Source organism: Phaethon aethereus, assembly GCF_964289735.1.
Source record: "Phaethon aethereus genome assembly, chromosome: 16".
Taxonomy (NCBI): Eukaryota; Metazoa; Chordata; class Aves; order Phaethontiformes; family Phaethontidae; genus Phaethon; species Phaethon aethereus.
This window is the reverse complement of record NC_138592.1, coordinates 5,706,042-5,724,209: the sequence shown is the minus strand read 5'-3', so window position 1 is coordinate 5,724,209 and position 18,168 is coordinate 5,706,042. Positions and strand designations below refer to the sequence as shown.

Genomic DNA, 18,168 nt, shown 5'->3' with positions numbered 1-18,168 from the left:
GCCAGGCACATCATCTTCGCTTCATTCGCTGTTGTAGGGTGTTTTTAAAAAGTGTTTCCAAGTCTGAGTAAAACTGATTCCAGATGTGCTCATTTGAAAGATGTAAAAGTCACGCTAGCACCAAGACTATCTGCATTCTGTGTTGTACCTGAATAGATAACTAGTCCCATCCTAAAAACAGAAGTGCTATAAACAATAAAAAGGCCACAGGCAAAGGTTTTAGTGCTTCATTCCCATTAGCATCCTTTTCCCCCAAGTATTTTAGACTAACGTAGTTAGAGAATGCCTCTGACGCTCCAGCACACTGAATCAGAGGTGCCTGGTACGACGTGGGTCGCTTGTCTGGGCTGTCGGGACTGGATCCATCCGTGGGTCTTTCGCCAACATACAGCAGGCTGCGGTCTTTCATGTCTTGCTCCGTTTTGAAAAGTTCATACTCTGTGTGGGGCAGCTTGATGCCCAAAGCCAAACATCCATTTGTGGGTGTTATATCCTGCTCCACCCCAGCACTCCAGGAGCTTGTCAGCCCACAGCTCCCAGGTCCTGAGGAGTTCAGCATCATCACCGTCACCTGGTCCATTGGCGTCACCCGAGCCTGCGTGACTTTAAAAGCCAGCTCTGTCCCACCTCTCACTTTGGAGGAGGGGACGCCTTGGGTGTAGTGCCCAGATGCGTAGATGGTGAAAGTTGGCTGTTTGCAGAGTGGGTCGGAGTAGTGGTAGTAATAACCTTCCCAGGTGTGGTTGTTACCGTGGAATATGAAGTACCTGGTAAGGAAAAGCACCGCAGGTCGGACCTCGCAGTGGGTGCTCACCCAGCTGCCGCTGAGCTGCATTGGCAGCTGCGCTCTGACGGGTAGTATGGGTGGGTGGTGTTCGTCAGCTCGGTATATAATCCCACAGGCCGGGCAAGGATGCACATGGTGCTGCGGAAGATAACGAATAACATTTTTGTAAACTGATGGACAAAAAACCCTTTCAGAGTATTTTAAAAGCTGAAACGCCGCTCTCCTGTGCCAGTGTGTTCAACTGCAATGAACTTGGCCCGTGATGTTCAAGCAGATTAAGTGAGATAAAGCGCCGCCCGGGCTCTTTGCTATTCTGGTACCCAGGAAGGGGAGAAGGCTGTGCCCGAGGCTGCAGGGAGGAGGACAGGGCAAGGGCAGAGCCGCTCTAAGGGCAGGACACACTCCCTCGCGCCGGTGCGTACCCCTAGGGGTGCTGGGAGACGTCGGCTATACCAGGGCATTTCTGTACCAATTCAGAAAAAAAAAAAAAGCAGCCTTTTCGTCAATCAAAAAGGCCGTGAAACCTTCCCGTGCGGAGGCTTCTGTGGCTGTACTATGCCGCGCTGATGGCAGCCCCTCCGGGACAGCCAAAAGCACGGCACGTTCTGCGTCCCCCTCGGCCCCCCCCGCCGCGGCCGTGCAGAGACCCTGCCCAGGCTCCCTCATCTGCGGCGGCGCTTGCCGGTGAGGCGGGCCGGGAGGCAGGCGGGGGGTTTGCCAAGCAGCCAGCATGGCCACCACACCGGAGACGGAGAAGAAAAGGACCCGCTGCAAAAGGAGGACCTGACCTTTGCTTCTCGGCCTGTGCTTCGCACAGAGCTCCGAGTCAAACCACTCCTGCAGCCGATGCGATGCCAGGAGGTTTTTTTGTGCAGCTTGGAACTTTTTTCTTATACTTCATACATCACAACTTGATTTATTTTTAAACAACCAGGGTTTGAACAGTGTATCATTTTCTAGAACACCAGCTAATCTTGACTGAACTGTCGTAGGCAACAAGGTTAAATAACTCGGTAGTTAACTGTAGGGTGGGTAATTTACATGCAAGTTGATTGGAGTCTACTGTAATTTAGTCATTTTCAGCTTGCTTTACTGCTACTGTCACGTTAATGAGTGCTGACAGTACACAGTACATTACAGCTAAATAATCCCAGAAGTTGGCAAATATATATGCTCTCCTTAGACAGGAAATTCTTTGATAATGAAAGGTAATTTGGGGAGAATGGGTTTCTTTAAAACAGATACAAATTTAAGGGAAAAAGAGTGATATTTTCATAAAGAGGGTTAAAAAATAATTCCTAACATAGCTGTGTAATCCTCACTGGCGCAAGCAAATGGATGTTAGTTCAGGAAAAAAAAAAAAGAAAAATCCTGTGCCCAATAAAATTATCACTATAGACATGGAGCCAAAAATCTTACTTGCTTAAACCAGTCGTGTGAAGTTATTTCTAATGTATGGCAGCTTCTAATTATCGCCAAGTGGTGACATCATGTGCTGGTCCATTGGAGAGCTGTTAGCTGATTAATTACAGTGCTATATTCAGAGAGTGAATTTCAGTATCTTTAGGTTTGGTTTTAAATTAACTTTTAAAAGTGTTTATGTTTACCATCTGGTTTTGCTCATATATATGGTTTTGGCCTAAGATAACACAAGTTTAACCAATTTGAGAATGTTACTTTCGAGGGGGAGAGGGGTGTTGCTCTGTCAGAGTTCAGTTGGTGTAGTTTGGGGTGTGGGGAAATGTTGCCCCCCAAATTTTTTTTTTTCCCCCAGTTAATTCAATTCTTTCTGGTAAAGTTCAGGGAGGTATTTTCACCTCCTCTCACCGCTCAATCATTTCTGAATGGATTAGCTACGATTCAGACAGAAATGCGCTTTCCTGGAAATAAACTAACCTGCTGCAAAATAAATAAATAATAAAAAATTTTTAAAAATGCAAGTCTCCTGCTCAGCTTTATTTATGTCAAAGTGGAAGTTTGATTTCTGTGTAATAACTTAATTGTAATCAGGGCAACTTCCTCTTCTAATGGCATTACACTGAGGAGAAACGATTTAATGGTAGATGTTGCCTCCTCACTCCTCTCTGAAAAAGAGTGAAAGAGGGGAGGAAGACAAACAACAGAGCAGGCAGCCTCTAATGATGTGGAGCCCGAAGCTTTCACTGCGGGAAACTAGGAAACAGCATTCCCTAGGAAAACACAGAGCCAAAGCAAAGCCATTAACTCCAGGCCCATGCCAGCGCAGGCTGCGTCTGATGTTGGTTTTGCTGAGCTTTCACCCACGCCAGGCCCGCTCTCTCCGTAAGGGAGAGGGTGAGCCCCACATGCTGCAGAGCACCCACGCAGCACCCTGGGAACCTGCACCTACAGCCCCACGCCTCCCCATCCACGCGTCCTTAGGACAGCGAGGGGGCTAAGCGCAGGCAGGTGCATATTTTAACAGTAAGGAAATAACAGATGCTTGGCAAAGGCCATGAGCCAGTGCGAGGAACACACAGAGACATCGTCCTTACCACAGCACTCTGCATAGGTCGCTGATAACCGGTCGGTCGGTAGTGGAGCCTCTCCAGCCAGTCCGTGTGAATGTCCCCCAGGTACAGCTCCTCCACCAGCCGGCTCCCGCTCTGCTGCGGCTGCAGCGAGGGCTGGTAGTGCTTCTCCACCCGCACCAGGCTCAACTCGTGCATGGCGAAGCCCAAGGCCGCGGTGCAGTCGCGCTCGGTCTTGGCGCTCAGCAGTTCATAGAGCGCTCCGGGAGCCCAGGTGCGCCCCGGGGGCAGGAACCCGCTGCAGCCCTCGCTGGAGGTCTGGTTGATCCAGGAGGCCACCTCCCGCATGGCCTTCTGGCTGTGGAAAACGATGCCAACTTTGTGGAGGTGGTAGTCGGCCTCGGTGGCCCCGCGGGTGATCCAGGAGGCCTGGCGCAGCCGGAGCTTGCCCTTGATGACCAGCGAGTAGGAGGGGTCGCGGCAGGAGGGGTCCCAGTAGTAGAACTGGTAAGCCTTGAAGAGGCGGTTGGCGTAGAAGAGGTAGGATCGGGTGAGGAACTCGGGTCCCGGCCGCACCTCGCACCTGGGGAGGAAGGCAGTCCTGAGCCGCCCGCCGCGCGCGGCCGTGGGGTGCGCGGTGTGCGGTCCCTCCCCAGGGGCGCCCGGGGCGCGGGAGGAGAGGGGCGAGCACGGGTGCGAGCAGCACCGCGGGCAGGAGCTTCCCACGCCTGGCGGCCACCCGCGGGGATCCTGAGCTCTGGGGACCGGCTACCCCAGCGCGGAGGTGCCAAGCAAGATCCTGGGCTTCGTGCCACCTCCCCAGGGAGGAGCGCCGGGGCTGCGCTGCCCGCGTAGTCCGGGAGTGCACATCAGCTGCACCCGAGGCGGGGAGAGGGGCGAGAGGCCCTAAGGGCGCCTGGGGCCTCCCTGCAGCCGGAGGTGGGTGCTTGGCGCGGGGGAGGGAGGGCCAGGCTCTCTTTTGCCGCTCGGCTATTTGCCTCCTCCGTGCCGTCAAGCGCGGGGGGGGGCGGCAGCGGGGCTGGCGGGGGCGGGGGCCCGTCCGCGGGTGTGGGGCGCGTTCCCGGGGCCGGCGGCCTTACCCGGTGGAGACCCAGCGGCCCTGCAGGCGGGGCGGCAGCCGCGCCGCGATCCTGGCGCCGTCCTGCAGGTGGCGCAGCTGCTGGCGGCAGCGCGGCTCCCAGCGCAGCGGCGACTCCGCGGCCGCGCAGGCTGCGGGGGGGGGGGGGGGGGGGGGGGGGGACAGAGAGGGAGGGGAAGGCTGTGAGCACCGCGGGGCAGCGCGGAGGTTGCGCCCGCTACGCCACACCCCCACCCCCACCCTAGGCAGCAGGTCTCTCCGCACCGCGGCTGCGGCCCTGCGCGGCGGTGGGGCTCCGCAGTCGGGCAGGGGCCGCGGGGAGCCCCGCGGGGGGGCTCTTCTTGGGGCCGGCACCGACCGCCGAGGGTTACGCGCTCCGGAAGATCCGTGGGCAGCTGCGCTCCGCGACTGCCTCACCGGCACCGAGCGCGCCTGCAACGCCCCTGCCTGGAAGCGCTCCTGGGGCCGCGGGAAGGAGCGGAAACCCCCGCACGGGCTGGCGAGGCAGCGAGCTCCGAGTTAAGCGTACGGATTTTTGATTTTACTGTTCTCCAACTTGAGCCTCGTCTGAATCCAACTATTTCTTAGATGAAATCTTCAAATAAAACTGAGTGCTCTTTGTTGGTGTTCTCTCTCTCAAGCTATTGTTGAAGCAGTCACTGAAACGGGGAATTACAGCATGGGAACATTAGACTCGCCTGTCGCTCGCCATAAGGACAGTAATTCTGTCACTTACCTCATTTCCCATAACAACGGATGTTATTGGCTTAGGGAATGTGCGAACACTCAGCTAAATCCTGAAGACCTTTGCATGCACACATACATATGTACATATGTTCCTATATCTTATTCACTCTTTACCTAAGCAAACTTCTGTCGCACTCGTGGTGAGTTTGCTTCAGTAAGAAACTTGGGATTCGCCTCTTTACAACACCACGAAATGAGTTCCCAGTGAAGCTCCTCCCGAAACCCCACCGATTTTCTGCTATCGTACAACTGCCTGGTCTGGCAGAGCCGGGTCCCTCATCCGGGTGCTGCTCGGCACAGCCCAGGGCTGCCTGGGGTTTATAAGTCCAGCCAGGGTTCGCTCACTCTAGCTGTACTTTGCAATTTGCCTAATAGTGTGCTCGAAATTTTCAAGCTGATTTTTATTCACTACATATCACTGGTTGCTTTCCAGCCTGCCTATCAGCTGGAAAGAAAGATCTGACAGATACTACCTTCTCACAGAGTGAGGATGCTAAACATTCGCACACCCTGTTCCTCAGTCAAGGAGACCAAGACACAGAGTCCCAGCTGCTCCTCTTTGTCCCTGTGTGCCACATACGTGCTTCCATATAACCCGAAACACCCTGTGATCTTTATTAGGGAGATTTACCTAAACCAGACCCTTCACTGAGAGGAGAAATCCAAACCATCTGCCTGCACGCCAGCGAAGCGACGGGTGAGATCATGAAGAGCCCAAGCCGTCCTAACAAGAGGTGTTTGCAGACGAAGCTGGCGCATGCAGATCTGCTGCAGAACATGGGCAAGACTATGAGCTGCTGAGCAATTTCAGCAAAATTCCCTGGCTCACAAGCTCAGGATATAACACAATATAAACACTCAGGGTGAGCTTCACAGCTGGGGTCTACCAGGGAGGCTCCCCCAACTCTCACAGTCAACTTATTCCAAGACAGGAGCCTCTCAGCCCTGGCATCAACACATCCTACACACACACAGAGGGTTAAATCCCTGTCACAAATCTTCAGCATCCAAGTTTGCCACAAATATAAGCCCTAGACCAAGTCAAATGGGAACTCAGTAATTAAACGTCTGCTGTGCAAGTCAGAGGCTCCTGAACAAGTGGCAAAGCAGACAGATTTCTACTCAAATAGTATTTAATTACTAATCTAGTAATTCGTAACTTCAGAGTTATGTCTGATGGACAAATTCAGTCACTTCACTATGGCGCTGCCATTTGCAAAGGTTTTACACATCGCAGTAACAAGGTTCTTGAATTGTATTTTTGTAGATTTAAGCATGCAAACCTAGAAACTACCACAAAGGGAATAAACACATGGAAAGTGAAGCCCCCAGCGAAGCAGGAGAGCAGTAACAGACACAGCCTACCTACCTAAAGGCCAGTGAAAATGGCCTTGGATTTTCTGTTACCTCACTATGCACCAGAGTGCATGAACTAGCTGGAAAGACACATTATTAGCGTTACGGGCTCTTTTTGGAGCAGACTCACAATTGTACTGTTTTTATCATCTTTAAGGGCTGGACGCGGCGAGCAGGCATAGCCAGCTCCTTCACAATTGCTTGCATTACTGCTTCCTAAAAAGCAGTTCCTGTGGGTCTTCATATGAGAATGGGAAAATGTTGGATGACAAAACCCACTGCTGTTCGTTAAACCTTTAATTTGTCAGCTGCAGCGTCCATGCAGGCTGCCCCATGGGTGCCCATTTAGTAGAGCCCATTAGGAGTCGGGGCTCTGCATCCCCATCCCAGTTCTGCTATGACTTTGCTCTGTGGCCTCGGGCAAATTTACTCCTGTCTGCTCTTTCCTGCCGGGTCTTTTTTTACCCATCTGCAGAATATGCTGAGTTTCATCTGACTGCCCTATCAAGAGGCCTAATTACTGGCAAAGCTTCTGGAGAGCCTTCAGTACAAGGACAGTCCAAACTGAATTACACTTAAAACAAACATGAAATCATTATCGTAGAGAACACAGTAAACTAAAAAATAGCTGTATTTGTGTTAGAGGTAAGGGACTATAAGGGTCAGATTTGCTCTTGTTCATAACCACAGAAAGACTCTAGAGTGTCGGTGTAGTCTACAGCTACTGAAATAACAGCACAGAATATAGCCCCATTCTCAACTCACTAACTGCGTTCTATGTGTATTTATTGCAGCAGAAGCTTCAATATTTGACTGAACTCTTATTGCTACTTTTGGCAGAAACACTAAAAGTCTACATTGTTTGAGAGCACAGACACTTTGGCAACGCAATCACTACATTTTGACACATTCAATAGAAAAGGGAATTTTTATAATCAGGATCAAACTCCATGGGAAAAAAAAAGAAAAAGCCTCCAGAATGTAAATATTTGACATGGTGGGAATTCCTAGGGATTTTGTCTTACTTAACTGTACACAAGACTCCAAGCTGAATGCGTCCTCAAACCAAAAGCTATTGGCTTGTGTCCAAATTTTGTGGCTGCTTTTCTCTCTCAAATGCTCCAGCCCAGCCCCACCAGATCCAAACATCCTTTCAAGCTGGAAAAGTTCAGTTCCAGACCTAAAATCTGTAGTTAGGGCACATCTCTGTTCCAATGGCAGCATAAGGTGGCTGTCATTCATAGGTCACTCTGTTAGCCCCTGGTGAAGCACATCAGAGCAGCTCCTCTCTCTGTCTCGAGAGAGACACAAATTAACTGCTTTATAGAGTTCTTGGGCAGGAGGAAGGAATTATTCACAATTGATCTTCAAGACAAAAATACTCATTCATAGGAAAATCTAAAAAAATCCTCAACTGTGATGTCTTCCACTCACTCGTTATCCCATCTGTCTGTATCGATTAACCACAAGCGTTTCCAGAGAGCTCCTCCGTACAGCAGCTAGACAAAACAGTATTTTTTTCCAGCTTTCCGGTGCGTGCTGCATCCGAAGTACTGGCCCAAAGTCTCTGAGCAATGGGGCTGCACAACCACTCAGGCAATTAGGAAAGCCAGTAATCGGGAACGGCGGCTGATCCCTACAATCAGCAGAAACTGCATCAAGCCTTGAGACAACAGCAGTAGCAAATACTGACCAACTATTCCATACACTTATTTGTACAAGCGACTTGCAGAAAAATCAGACCCACAGCATCAAATGATGGAAAGCCAGAACTGGAAATTCTCCGTGAGGTAAACTGTTAGTAAAATTAAGACAAAAGATTCCCAGGCAATGGCAAAGCCTGAAAATGAGAGACTGCCACTGGGACTGTGCTACGTAACTGCTGTGTGCTCCAGATTCAGACCCACTTCTCCCTTTTAAAGGAAAAAAACACCAACCAGGAGAGAAATACTGTAATATGCCTTGTTGGAAACAAATCTTGTTTGTGTTCCTCCAAGCAGATTGACTTTGGAAAAAAGCAAAGTTGAGTCACACATCTGTTTCTTTATAAATGGAGGAGAAAATGCATACATTACAGTTTGCACCAAATTAGTTACTGTAGATCAACTCTTCTCCAGAGCTAGATTGCTTAATCTGTTACATGTTGTTGCCTCCTATGGCCAGAATTTATTATTCCCATTTATAATTCTAATGTTTCAGTTAGTCACCCATTCACAGGGATAAGATCAGTGCCTGAAGTCATGGAGCATTACACATTTCTTCATTTAGAGATGACATAAAACCTTTGATATTTTCTAAGGAATGTTCAAACTGGAATGAAATGGATGATAAGAAACATATCGATATATTCTGCATAAGTGAATTACACTTATCCACATAGACTTCATTAACAGAGCAAAACAGTGTTTCTTTAGCATTTTTCTCTCCTGAGAGCACACAGATGGATTTTGGGTTAGCCACTAAAGGAATAAGCATTCTTTTAAAAGCAAAGAAAATGTTTGTATTTAGCAAATCAATTTTTCTTGCATTTGTGTGGAGATTAAGTTAGCGGTGCTTTTAATTCGCTCAGAATAAGGCATTCCCAAGAGAACATTTCTGTGGGAAGAGATACATTTTATATTATAATATTATGAAGCTATAAAACTTAAATATAACCCACTGGGGGTAGAAAACTTATCACAGCATAACTTTGCATTTTGCCTATCTGCAAACTGAACCCAGTTCAGGACAGGACTTAAGCACATGCTTAAGTCTAATTGGTTTCAGTGAAACTTAAGTATGTGCTTGAAATTAAGCCAGTATATGAGCATTTTTCCTGATTAGTAATGCCTCCCTGAATTGAAGCCAGAATGTGGTCAAGTGGTTGAGGGAGGATGCCAGCGCTTTCACTGGAGTACTGTTTGGCTTCTGGAAAAGTATTTCTATTATTCATCCCTTCTCTTATTTGTCTGTAGAATGGGTATAATTACGTATCGCTGTTTCACCAGTCTGATGCTTAGTTCATGCTATTTGTAAAATGCTCCAAATTCACTAGATATTTCTGAGTTATTGTTTTAAGGATGGCACAATAAATGTATTACGTTAGCTATCATTGCAGAGCATCACCTTGAGCTTTCTGTGCATAACAGAGCATAATCATATATGAAGTTCTGCAGATCCTAAGAGGGAACTCAGCTGACTCAAAATTCCCAGGCAGCTCAGGATTTTAGAGAAATTTTCAAAACATACTTTCACCACATTCTTTCAACACACTGGCAAACACGTTCAGCCATATTCTGTGGCTTTAGCCGAGCTTTACTCTGAGGCTGTGACCATTGCCTAATTTATCTCGTGTCCACAATTAAAATAGTGAAGCACCCGTGGTGAGTTGACTGGAGGTTTTTAAGGCACTAGAGAAGTAAACATTTCGCTCTTGGAATCATGGAATCATTTATTTCTCCTGTAAATGTCATGTCCAGAGATAGATGACAGGAACAGATGGGATTTGTGGTAGGGAAGGGGAGAAGGGAGAAGGTATTCTTTCCTGCACCTCAAAGATCTTCTTCAGTATAAACTACATTTAAATAAAATGGCTTCTTAAAATTGCCCTCTCTAGCCGCTTAGGTCAAAGAAGAAAACCAGGCCTAACACTGTCAATGGGATTGCGGGGCTTGAGCCCAGTTTCATTGGAGTCCATAAACAGGAAAGATCCCATGACCGCACTAACACAGCACCAGCCCCTTATTCAGAAAAACTGCCCGTTCCAATAAACTGACTGTAAACACTCCATTTGGAGAACGAAGGGATAGAAAGGAGAAACGGGATACAGGATTAGCCTCAAATGGAGCGAACTAAGCAAGACAGGTAAGAGTTGGCATAGAGGACTTGTGACGACAAACAAAAGCACTAGAGGCGGATGTAAGTACATCTTCCCAAGAGATCTCCTACAGTTAATGTTACTCAAAACACCACGCTCTTCAGTTAGACAACAGAGATTTACTTACCACATACTCGCTGTCCTGGCAGATACAGGAGCTATTTCACTTTGTGTTTCTCCTTCCCACCTCCCAGAAGATATTGCGCAGACTCAGAAAGAGTCATCGTATGCTTTTCCCACAGTGAAACTGGTCAATGTCAAAAGATTTACTGGAGAACAGCTGAGCAATTCCGTATGGCCAATGGCCCCACTTGGTCCAACCACTGTGGTCAGCCCAGCGGTTCCGGTTCCCGGCCCTTAGCGCCGAGCCCTGTCCTGCTGCCAGCCCCACGCCGGGCAGCCCAGCCGGAGGGTCCAGGAGGGTGGACAGGAGTGCTGAGAACAGGGTCGTGCTGTGAGCCAAAATCAGAGGAATCACCTCTCCTGTGGTTCCCTGCAACAATTCACTACCTCCACATAAACCTGCGGGACAGAGTCTGGAGGGAAATGGATGGTTAATCAGGAGAGGTAAGAACTAACAGGATAATTGCTACGTGCCACCTTTTTTCGGCATCAGCAAGCACTGAAAAAGACAAATGGGTTCAGACTACACTAACACATCGTGACTTGTAGTAAACTCTAATCAGCGTTGCTGGAGAAGTTGGGCACAGAGAAATATAGAACCAAAAAGCAAGAGAAACCTAAGGAAAGATGGGCGATGCTAGAGCTTTTTTCCTTGAACACTGGTGAAAGTTTAAATTTTAATTATTTGGTGAGATAGGTGAGACCATAGTGGGATGATCTTTACCTAGATGGCGAGAGATTGGTGAGAACACATGGGGAAAGCATTCATGTTCAAAACCGAAAGCAACCAACTCAGTCCAAAGCTGAACAATACCACAGGGATACAATCGTGACTCAGATAAATTCTAAACAGAATTCATATTCTTACCAAATGGGAAATATTACATCTATCTTCCTCAATTTAGATGAGATGAAAACTCACTAGAAAATACAGCGATGGTTTTGGAATTAATGGCACACCATCATTTTGAATGTATAGAGGACCCAGGCAGTTTTGGCAATTCCCTTGAAGCCCTGCACAGACACTTATTAGTGGCTATCGCGGCCATTTGTAATAGTGATGGCTAAGCATATTTTTTCCTGGAGTGCTTTGAAGAGCAGAACCAGTAATAAGGCCATGGCGTGGCTATAGAACGCCAACCTCATTTCGAACGTCTAAATCACTCACATGGACCACGAGCGCAGAGACGACCACCCACCACATAATATTAACATAACTATAGCATTTACCCAAAGCAAAATGAGCAACTGGAACTGGCGGGAGTTGAGAGCAGAACAACAAAAAATTATTAGGGGGTGGGAGGGATTGAGTTACGAAGCAAGATTAAAAGAACAGAGTACATGTAGCCTGGCTGAGTGACGGCTGGGGCAAGATGGACATGGTAACAGCCTATAAATATTCACAAAGCATAAACACCAAGGAAGGGAAGGAATTTCTTGCAGGGAATAAAGAGGTTCTGTTGGGAGTGAATGAAGAGAGAAGAAAATGTGGCTTGTATATCAGGGCGAACTTCTTGAGGCACAATCTAGTAGGCAGCGCAAGTCTACTTGCTTGGCAGGATTTTGAGGGATTGAACAAAGCATTACTACAGCAGGGAATAAGCCGCTCTTGGCAAGGAGTCGGCGGGACACTCTGAGTGGCCTTTCAGTCTCCCACTGCCATGGAGCCGTCCCAGTTCCCTGCTCCCACGGGAGACAGCTGCTCTCCTGTGTAAGCACATTGTTCACCATCCTGCCCATCGAAATCGCGGCCTGGCCTCCATAGGACCAGAAATACGGGACGGATGCACAAAGGCATTTAGGTGCGTAAAGACGTAAGCAACGGCAATAGCTTTGAAACTGCTGGAGACAGCTGGGAGTCCCAGTAGGTCCCTGAAATCTCAAGTACTCACCATTGAAAATCTAAGTCCAGGAAATAAGATTATAAACCCACTAAAGCAAGAACGATCCTTTTGTTCTCTCCTTATTTAGCACCTAACACAACAGGATTCTTGGCGCTGCTGCAAGGATACTGTTTATAGTAATAAAAATAGGATCTAATGGGATCTAATAGTCTGAGGCTACTTGGCTCCTGCAAAGCCAAGGATGAGAAGGGCATTCAAAAGCAGTCATAGCGGAAGGTATCCTCGGAAAAAAAGCTCTGCAGAAAGGTGGTAAACTGATACATAGCCCACACCAGAAATACACACACATGTTTAACTTAGAATCACAAGTGACCGCAGAAAAAGGTTACTTGTTCAGCTGAAGCACAGAATTAAAGTTACTTCTAACATGTGTTTTGGGGTCTGGGTGTGGTTTCTAGATAGCCTGAAATTTCAGTCTACTGTTTTGCCTGTCAACATTAGCCAAGTTTTGATGTGTTCCAGTTCTCTTAAACACTGCCGACAGATGCTAAAATCGAAGTTGACATTCAACCTACACACCGCATAATCTAATAACGGGACTCGCACTACTCAAAACTAACAAAACCTAGGAGCTTTTCTGCAGCAAAACTTTGCTGTCATTTATATTTTCACATGCCTTTTCCAGGGAGTCTAACTTTGGGAAAAAACATCTTTTCTCTGAAAAGCCTTGAAAATAATGTGTCATTGTGGTTTTGCATCGACAGGGGAGAAGGGACACTTAAAAAAGCCATAACCTGCCCATGTCCAGAACTTGTGGATTTGGTTAAAGTGTGAACAAGGTGAATCCAATTGTCTCAGTGGGGAGCTTGGTGCATACAGTGATCGCAGAGTGCAGGGTGGAAGCCCGCTTCCAAGGATCTTTGTCTTCAACTTAGACAAGGCCAAAATGTCACACGTTTGTCAGTGTTTCTTATTAACCCAGGAGAAACCATAGGGGACTTTTTCAGTGATTGACTGAAGAGATACACTTAAGTTTAAAACATTATTTTAAAAACTAAACTCGAGCAAATCTCTTCAAACATTCAGTGGTGAGTGATCACTCTGGTGATTTATGTACCATCACACCGGTTGTAAGTCGAGAGCTGTTGTTGCACTGATCCAAATGTCTAACAGTGCCACAGGAGCTGAGCTTCACTGCAGAATTCTCAGTTTCAGCTGAATTCAAACTGTGATGATTTAATAAGCTATCCATTGAAAATGAGAAAACATCAGTATAAAGACATGATCATCACACCATTACCCTGCTAAAACTCAAAAAAAACCTCTTATCACTTAACACTCTGGAGCTTTGGCATTTTAAATAGACATCAGAGTTTCTTTCCTAATACACAGAAACAGAACTTGCCTAGTTTTGCATTTCAGAGCATGAGACCTTTTAACTCCTTGAAGAAAAAAACCCCACAGATTGGAGATTACTAACCCCTCAGATCTTACACAATTTAAACTAGGTAGAGAAGGAGCTGTTCTATGAATCATATTAGCAGTTTCTGGCAGCACTCTCAGCCTACAGAAGAAGGGTTACACATAAAAATTATCACATTCTCACTGTCAGTTTCTTGATATTATTATATCTGAGGTGCACCATCTTAAAATCATGAAGTTAGGAATTCTGTTTTTTCATAGCTTTATCTTCCTCGGCAAATAAATAAGAAACCCAAAGGAACTACGTAACAGCATTGTGTAGGTGCTTCATAATTCTGAGGTTGATTTTAGCAGTGATTGTATCTCATGCATGAAAGCGTTGTCTTTATAGATGACATATGCTATGTTGTGGGGAAACACAGGATCCCATTGAAAGCAAAATCTCTTTCCAAACTTTGTTCTGCCAGATGCAGCCTCCCCTAGCATTGGATTCCAGCTTTGGTTTTCTTCATAGCAATTTCTGGCTTTCGAAAATCTCCTTACTCAACAATTTGTGCTTGTGGGGAAAATATAGAAACCACACGATATTTTTTTCACTTGTGCTTTTTTTACATCTCAGCCCTGTTTTTATCTATATCCATATACTTTGAAACATGGCTAACCTATAATTATGGAAAGAACAAATAGAGTCATATCACACGATCCGGCATAATACATTAGTTGTTGATTTTTTGACCAGCTTGAGAAATGAAGAATAAAAGCCACCAACTTGGTAAAAACAAATTAGCTAAGTAAACATTGTCCAAAAACATACATGTATATGCACGTGTAAATACACACACATATCTATATTGAATGTACTACTATCATTTATGGGATTCTCTTCCTAATCTCATAATTGAATGCAACTGCTGATCTTCTCTTACCCCAACACTGTAATTTTCAAACTTAAAAATAAACATTGAAAGTAAGGATAGATCTTTTATGTTAAAGCCATGTAGGAAAAGCTACACATGAAAAATATCAGCATGGTCTTATTGGAATGTAAAGACTTTAATGAAAGCTTAGGTAAAACTCAGCAAGTCTCTGGGGACATTTCCAGGAATGAGTTATTCTTTGGTGTAGGAGACCCCAATATCAGATTCAGTTACCTAACTAAACTAAAGTACTTTTTCAACTAATTATGCACTGGTGTCATGCTCATGCTAATGTTCAGTTTTATGCAAAATACAGAATGCCAGTCTTGCTCACAGTGAAGTCACTGGCAAACCTTGCTTTGATTTTAATGAGTTCTGGATCTGACTTAACTATTTAAATATATGTTTTAAAGTCCAGCTTCTGTTCTTACTGCAATCAATGGAAATTCTCTTGCTGACATCAGAGGGAAGAAACACAGTATTTAAATTAGACTGGACTAAAACAAGTTGTATGAAGACTTAAGAAAGAAGTATTCTAATTAGACTTAAGTAAGTAATCTTACATAATGCAGTATCATAGATCTCTGAGCATGCAACTTGACCTAATAAAATATATGGGGAAGGAAAATATGTATTTCTTAACCTGTTAAGCCTTATCTTTGTGGAACAACATATGACGAAGACCCCACATAAGGAGAACAAAAAAGTAACCCTCTAGAAGGATCATGCCTAGAGATTTCTTTCTGTAATCTGGTCCTTCACACTTAATGCAAACAATGTCCAATAGCTGTCACTACACAGCTCTTTTGCAATGATCACTAAACTATGCCTTGAGCTGGAGAGGCAGGTCAGTGTGATAGTCCGCTGCCCAAAACCTCAGATGAGTAAACTAAGTGGTAGAAAGGAAGCTAGCAGCAGGAAACCCAGGTGTCTGGATTTCCAGTGTCCAGACTGCACAGGGGCCTGAGGGGCACCCTCCCACCCTTCCTTTCACCTGCTACTTCTGTTCAGGGGTGCGGAGTCTCACCCATGGGTCTCCCTGGCATTTCCTAGGAAAATACCCTGTCCAAGGATGGAGGAGCCTCCCTCAGGCTCTGCTCCTTGTCGTGAACAGAAATAATTTTGCCTTTTTTCACAGCACAGTTGTCTTTGTTCTCCCATATGGTCTCTTAAGCCAGAACCTTTTCTTCTGAAACTGCTCCAAGAACTGTGGGCTTGAAAGATGCCTTTCCTAAAGGGAGCCGCAAAGATGCAGCCTGTGCTGCTCTGAGGGCCTGTCTGCACAGCTGGGGCTCGGTGGCATGTCCCTGGCGCAGGAGACGACTTGTGAAGTTGCCCCTTGCTGGGGCAGGTGCTGGATCCTCCCAGGGGTAAGTCCCAGTTCCCCGTGAAACACCACTGAGAATCACCTCTGAGCCCTTTCCGGATCTAAACTCGGCTCGGTTGCTCGCTGTGCTCTGCGATCCGCACGGGAGCAAGCTGCAGTGGCGCAGGGGCAGCCCGACAGGGTTTCGAGGGGGCACGGACAGCGACCCCCGCCAGTCTGGGAGCCTCGGGTGGGAGCAGAGGCTGAGCCCCGGCCCAGCACCGACCTGGGCACCTCAGCCCCGGACCGTCAGCGCTCCTGGCATCTCTACACACCGCTCAGAAGGGGGAACGGGAAAGGATTCGGGGAAGTCCCTCGGCGGGAGGGCTGCCAGTCCCCCCCCGGTCCCACAGCTCGGCAGCATCCCCGGGGCCCCGGGCTCCCTCCGGAGCTCTCCCCGTCCGTCCCCTCCCCAGGGAAACGGCCGTAGATGGTGCATGGCAGCGCGGAGCGAGCCCGGCGACGCTGCGGCCGGACACCGTGGTTGCGCAGGACGGCGAAACCCCCCGGGCCGGGCGGGCATCCGAGGGGAGCCGGGCAGGGAGCGAGCGAGCGGCGAGAGGGGCACCGGGAGGACCTCCGTCCAGAGCCGGCCCCAGGGAGACCCGCCTTGCAACTTCCTAGCGCCCTCCTTGCAATCTCCTCGCACCTTCTTCGCACCCTCCTTGCAGCCCTCTTGCACCCTCCTTCCACTTCTTTGCACCCTCTCTGCAATCTCCTCGCCCTCCCCTTACAGCTTTCTAGCATCCTCCTTGCCATTTCGTTGCGCTCTCCTTGCACACTTCTTGCACGCTCCTTGCTATTTCTTTGCACTCTCCATACAATCCCCTTGTACCCTAATTCCTTGCACCCTCCTAGCAATTCCCTGCCCTCTCCCTCCCCTTCGCAGCGCCCAGGAGGAGAAGGCGGCGGCGGGGAGTCCCCCCGAAGGGATGACCCCGACTCCGGCACCCAGACTCCCCCCCCCCCCCCCGAATGGCAGCGACCGCCGGTGCCACCTACCTACGAGCAGCCCGGCGAGCCACCAGCACTGGACCATGGTGGCCGCGCTTGTTTCCTCGCCGAGCCGGCGCCAGGAGATGCGCGATCGCCGCCGGTGCCCGCGGAGCTCAGCGGGGCGCGGCGCCCGGCGGCGCAGCCATGGGCCGCCCCCGGCGCTCCGGTGCCCGCGGCGGCGGGACCCCGGCTTCAGCCCGCCGGCGGGAGGCTGAGCGCGGCGGGGCAGGCTCCGGAGCAGTCGTCCTGCTCAGCTCCAAGCCTTGCGAAGGGGGGGGGGGGGGGAAATGTATTTTAAAATAAAACACCACAACCCACCCCGCCTTCGCTGTGGAGCGCGTCCCCCCGACTGCTGATAGCTTTAATGGAGCTTGGCAGCCACAGGTTCAAGTTGCCAGAAGAGGTGGAGACTCCGCCGCCTGCGCCCCACATGCGGCCGCGCATCGCACACGCGGGGGAGGAGGCGGGCTGCCCCGCCGCGCCGCCGGCCGACCGGGGCCGGCACCCCGCTTCGGGACGGGCACTCCCGCCTCAGGACCGGCACCCCGCCTCGGGGACTCGCACTTCTCCCTCAGGGACCAGCCCCGACGGCCCGTGCTGGCCATGAGGCGCCATGGCTGCCGCGTGCTGCTCTGAGGCTCAGGGGCCCCGGCAGTGGGCCACGGCGGGTCTCACCTCTGCCTCATCCCCACCCGTGGCAGTGGGGCTGCCCCAGCTCCCCCGAGGTCTTGGAGATCGCTGTGGGGGCTTGGGCCAGCTCTCCTCAGTCGGGGGTTGTGAGGGGATCATCCCCATGTCTCCACAGCCTGGCCCTCCTGGCTGCTGCAGGCCATGGCTCCCTCAAACCCCACAGCCCTCCTTTATCTTCAGCCTCAGCTGCCAGGGTCATCAAGGGAATGGGGCCTAAAGCCCTTAGAAACCCTTAGATACATCCCATGCTGAAAAAACATCAGACCCTTTGATGGCGACGCGGAAGTGCCTACCTCAGGCGGCGCTCGCCCTGGGCCCTTGCGCTCATGCCAGCCGATTCCCTTTCCTTTCCCCAAATGAGGCCCACAGGACAGAGCTGCGATTGATAAAGGGCTTATAAATGGCTCTTGGCATGAAACTAAGCACAAATCTGAACTTAGACGTGTCTAGGAGAAAACAACGCTGCTTCTCATCTG

At 49.0% G+C, this 18,168-nt stretch overlaps 1 protein-coding gene across 1 annotated transcript; it reads right to left on the bottom strand.

The window, feature by feature from the left end:
• Positions 1-160: 160 nt before the first annotated feature.
• APCDD1L (APC down-regulated 1 like) lies at positions 161-17,045 on the bottom strand (the record flags this gene model as incomplete). Its single annotated transcript, XM_082007334.1, has 4 exons — positions 161-925; positions 3,301-3,859; positions 4,377-4,506; positions 17,009-17,045. 4 exons carry the CDS (start codon positions 17,043-17,045, stop codon positions 161-163), a joined length of 1,491 nt encoding a protein of 496 aa, XP_081863460.1.
• Positions 17,046-18,168: the final 1,123 nt, after the last annotated feature.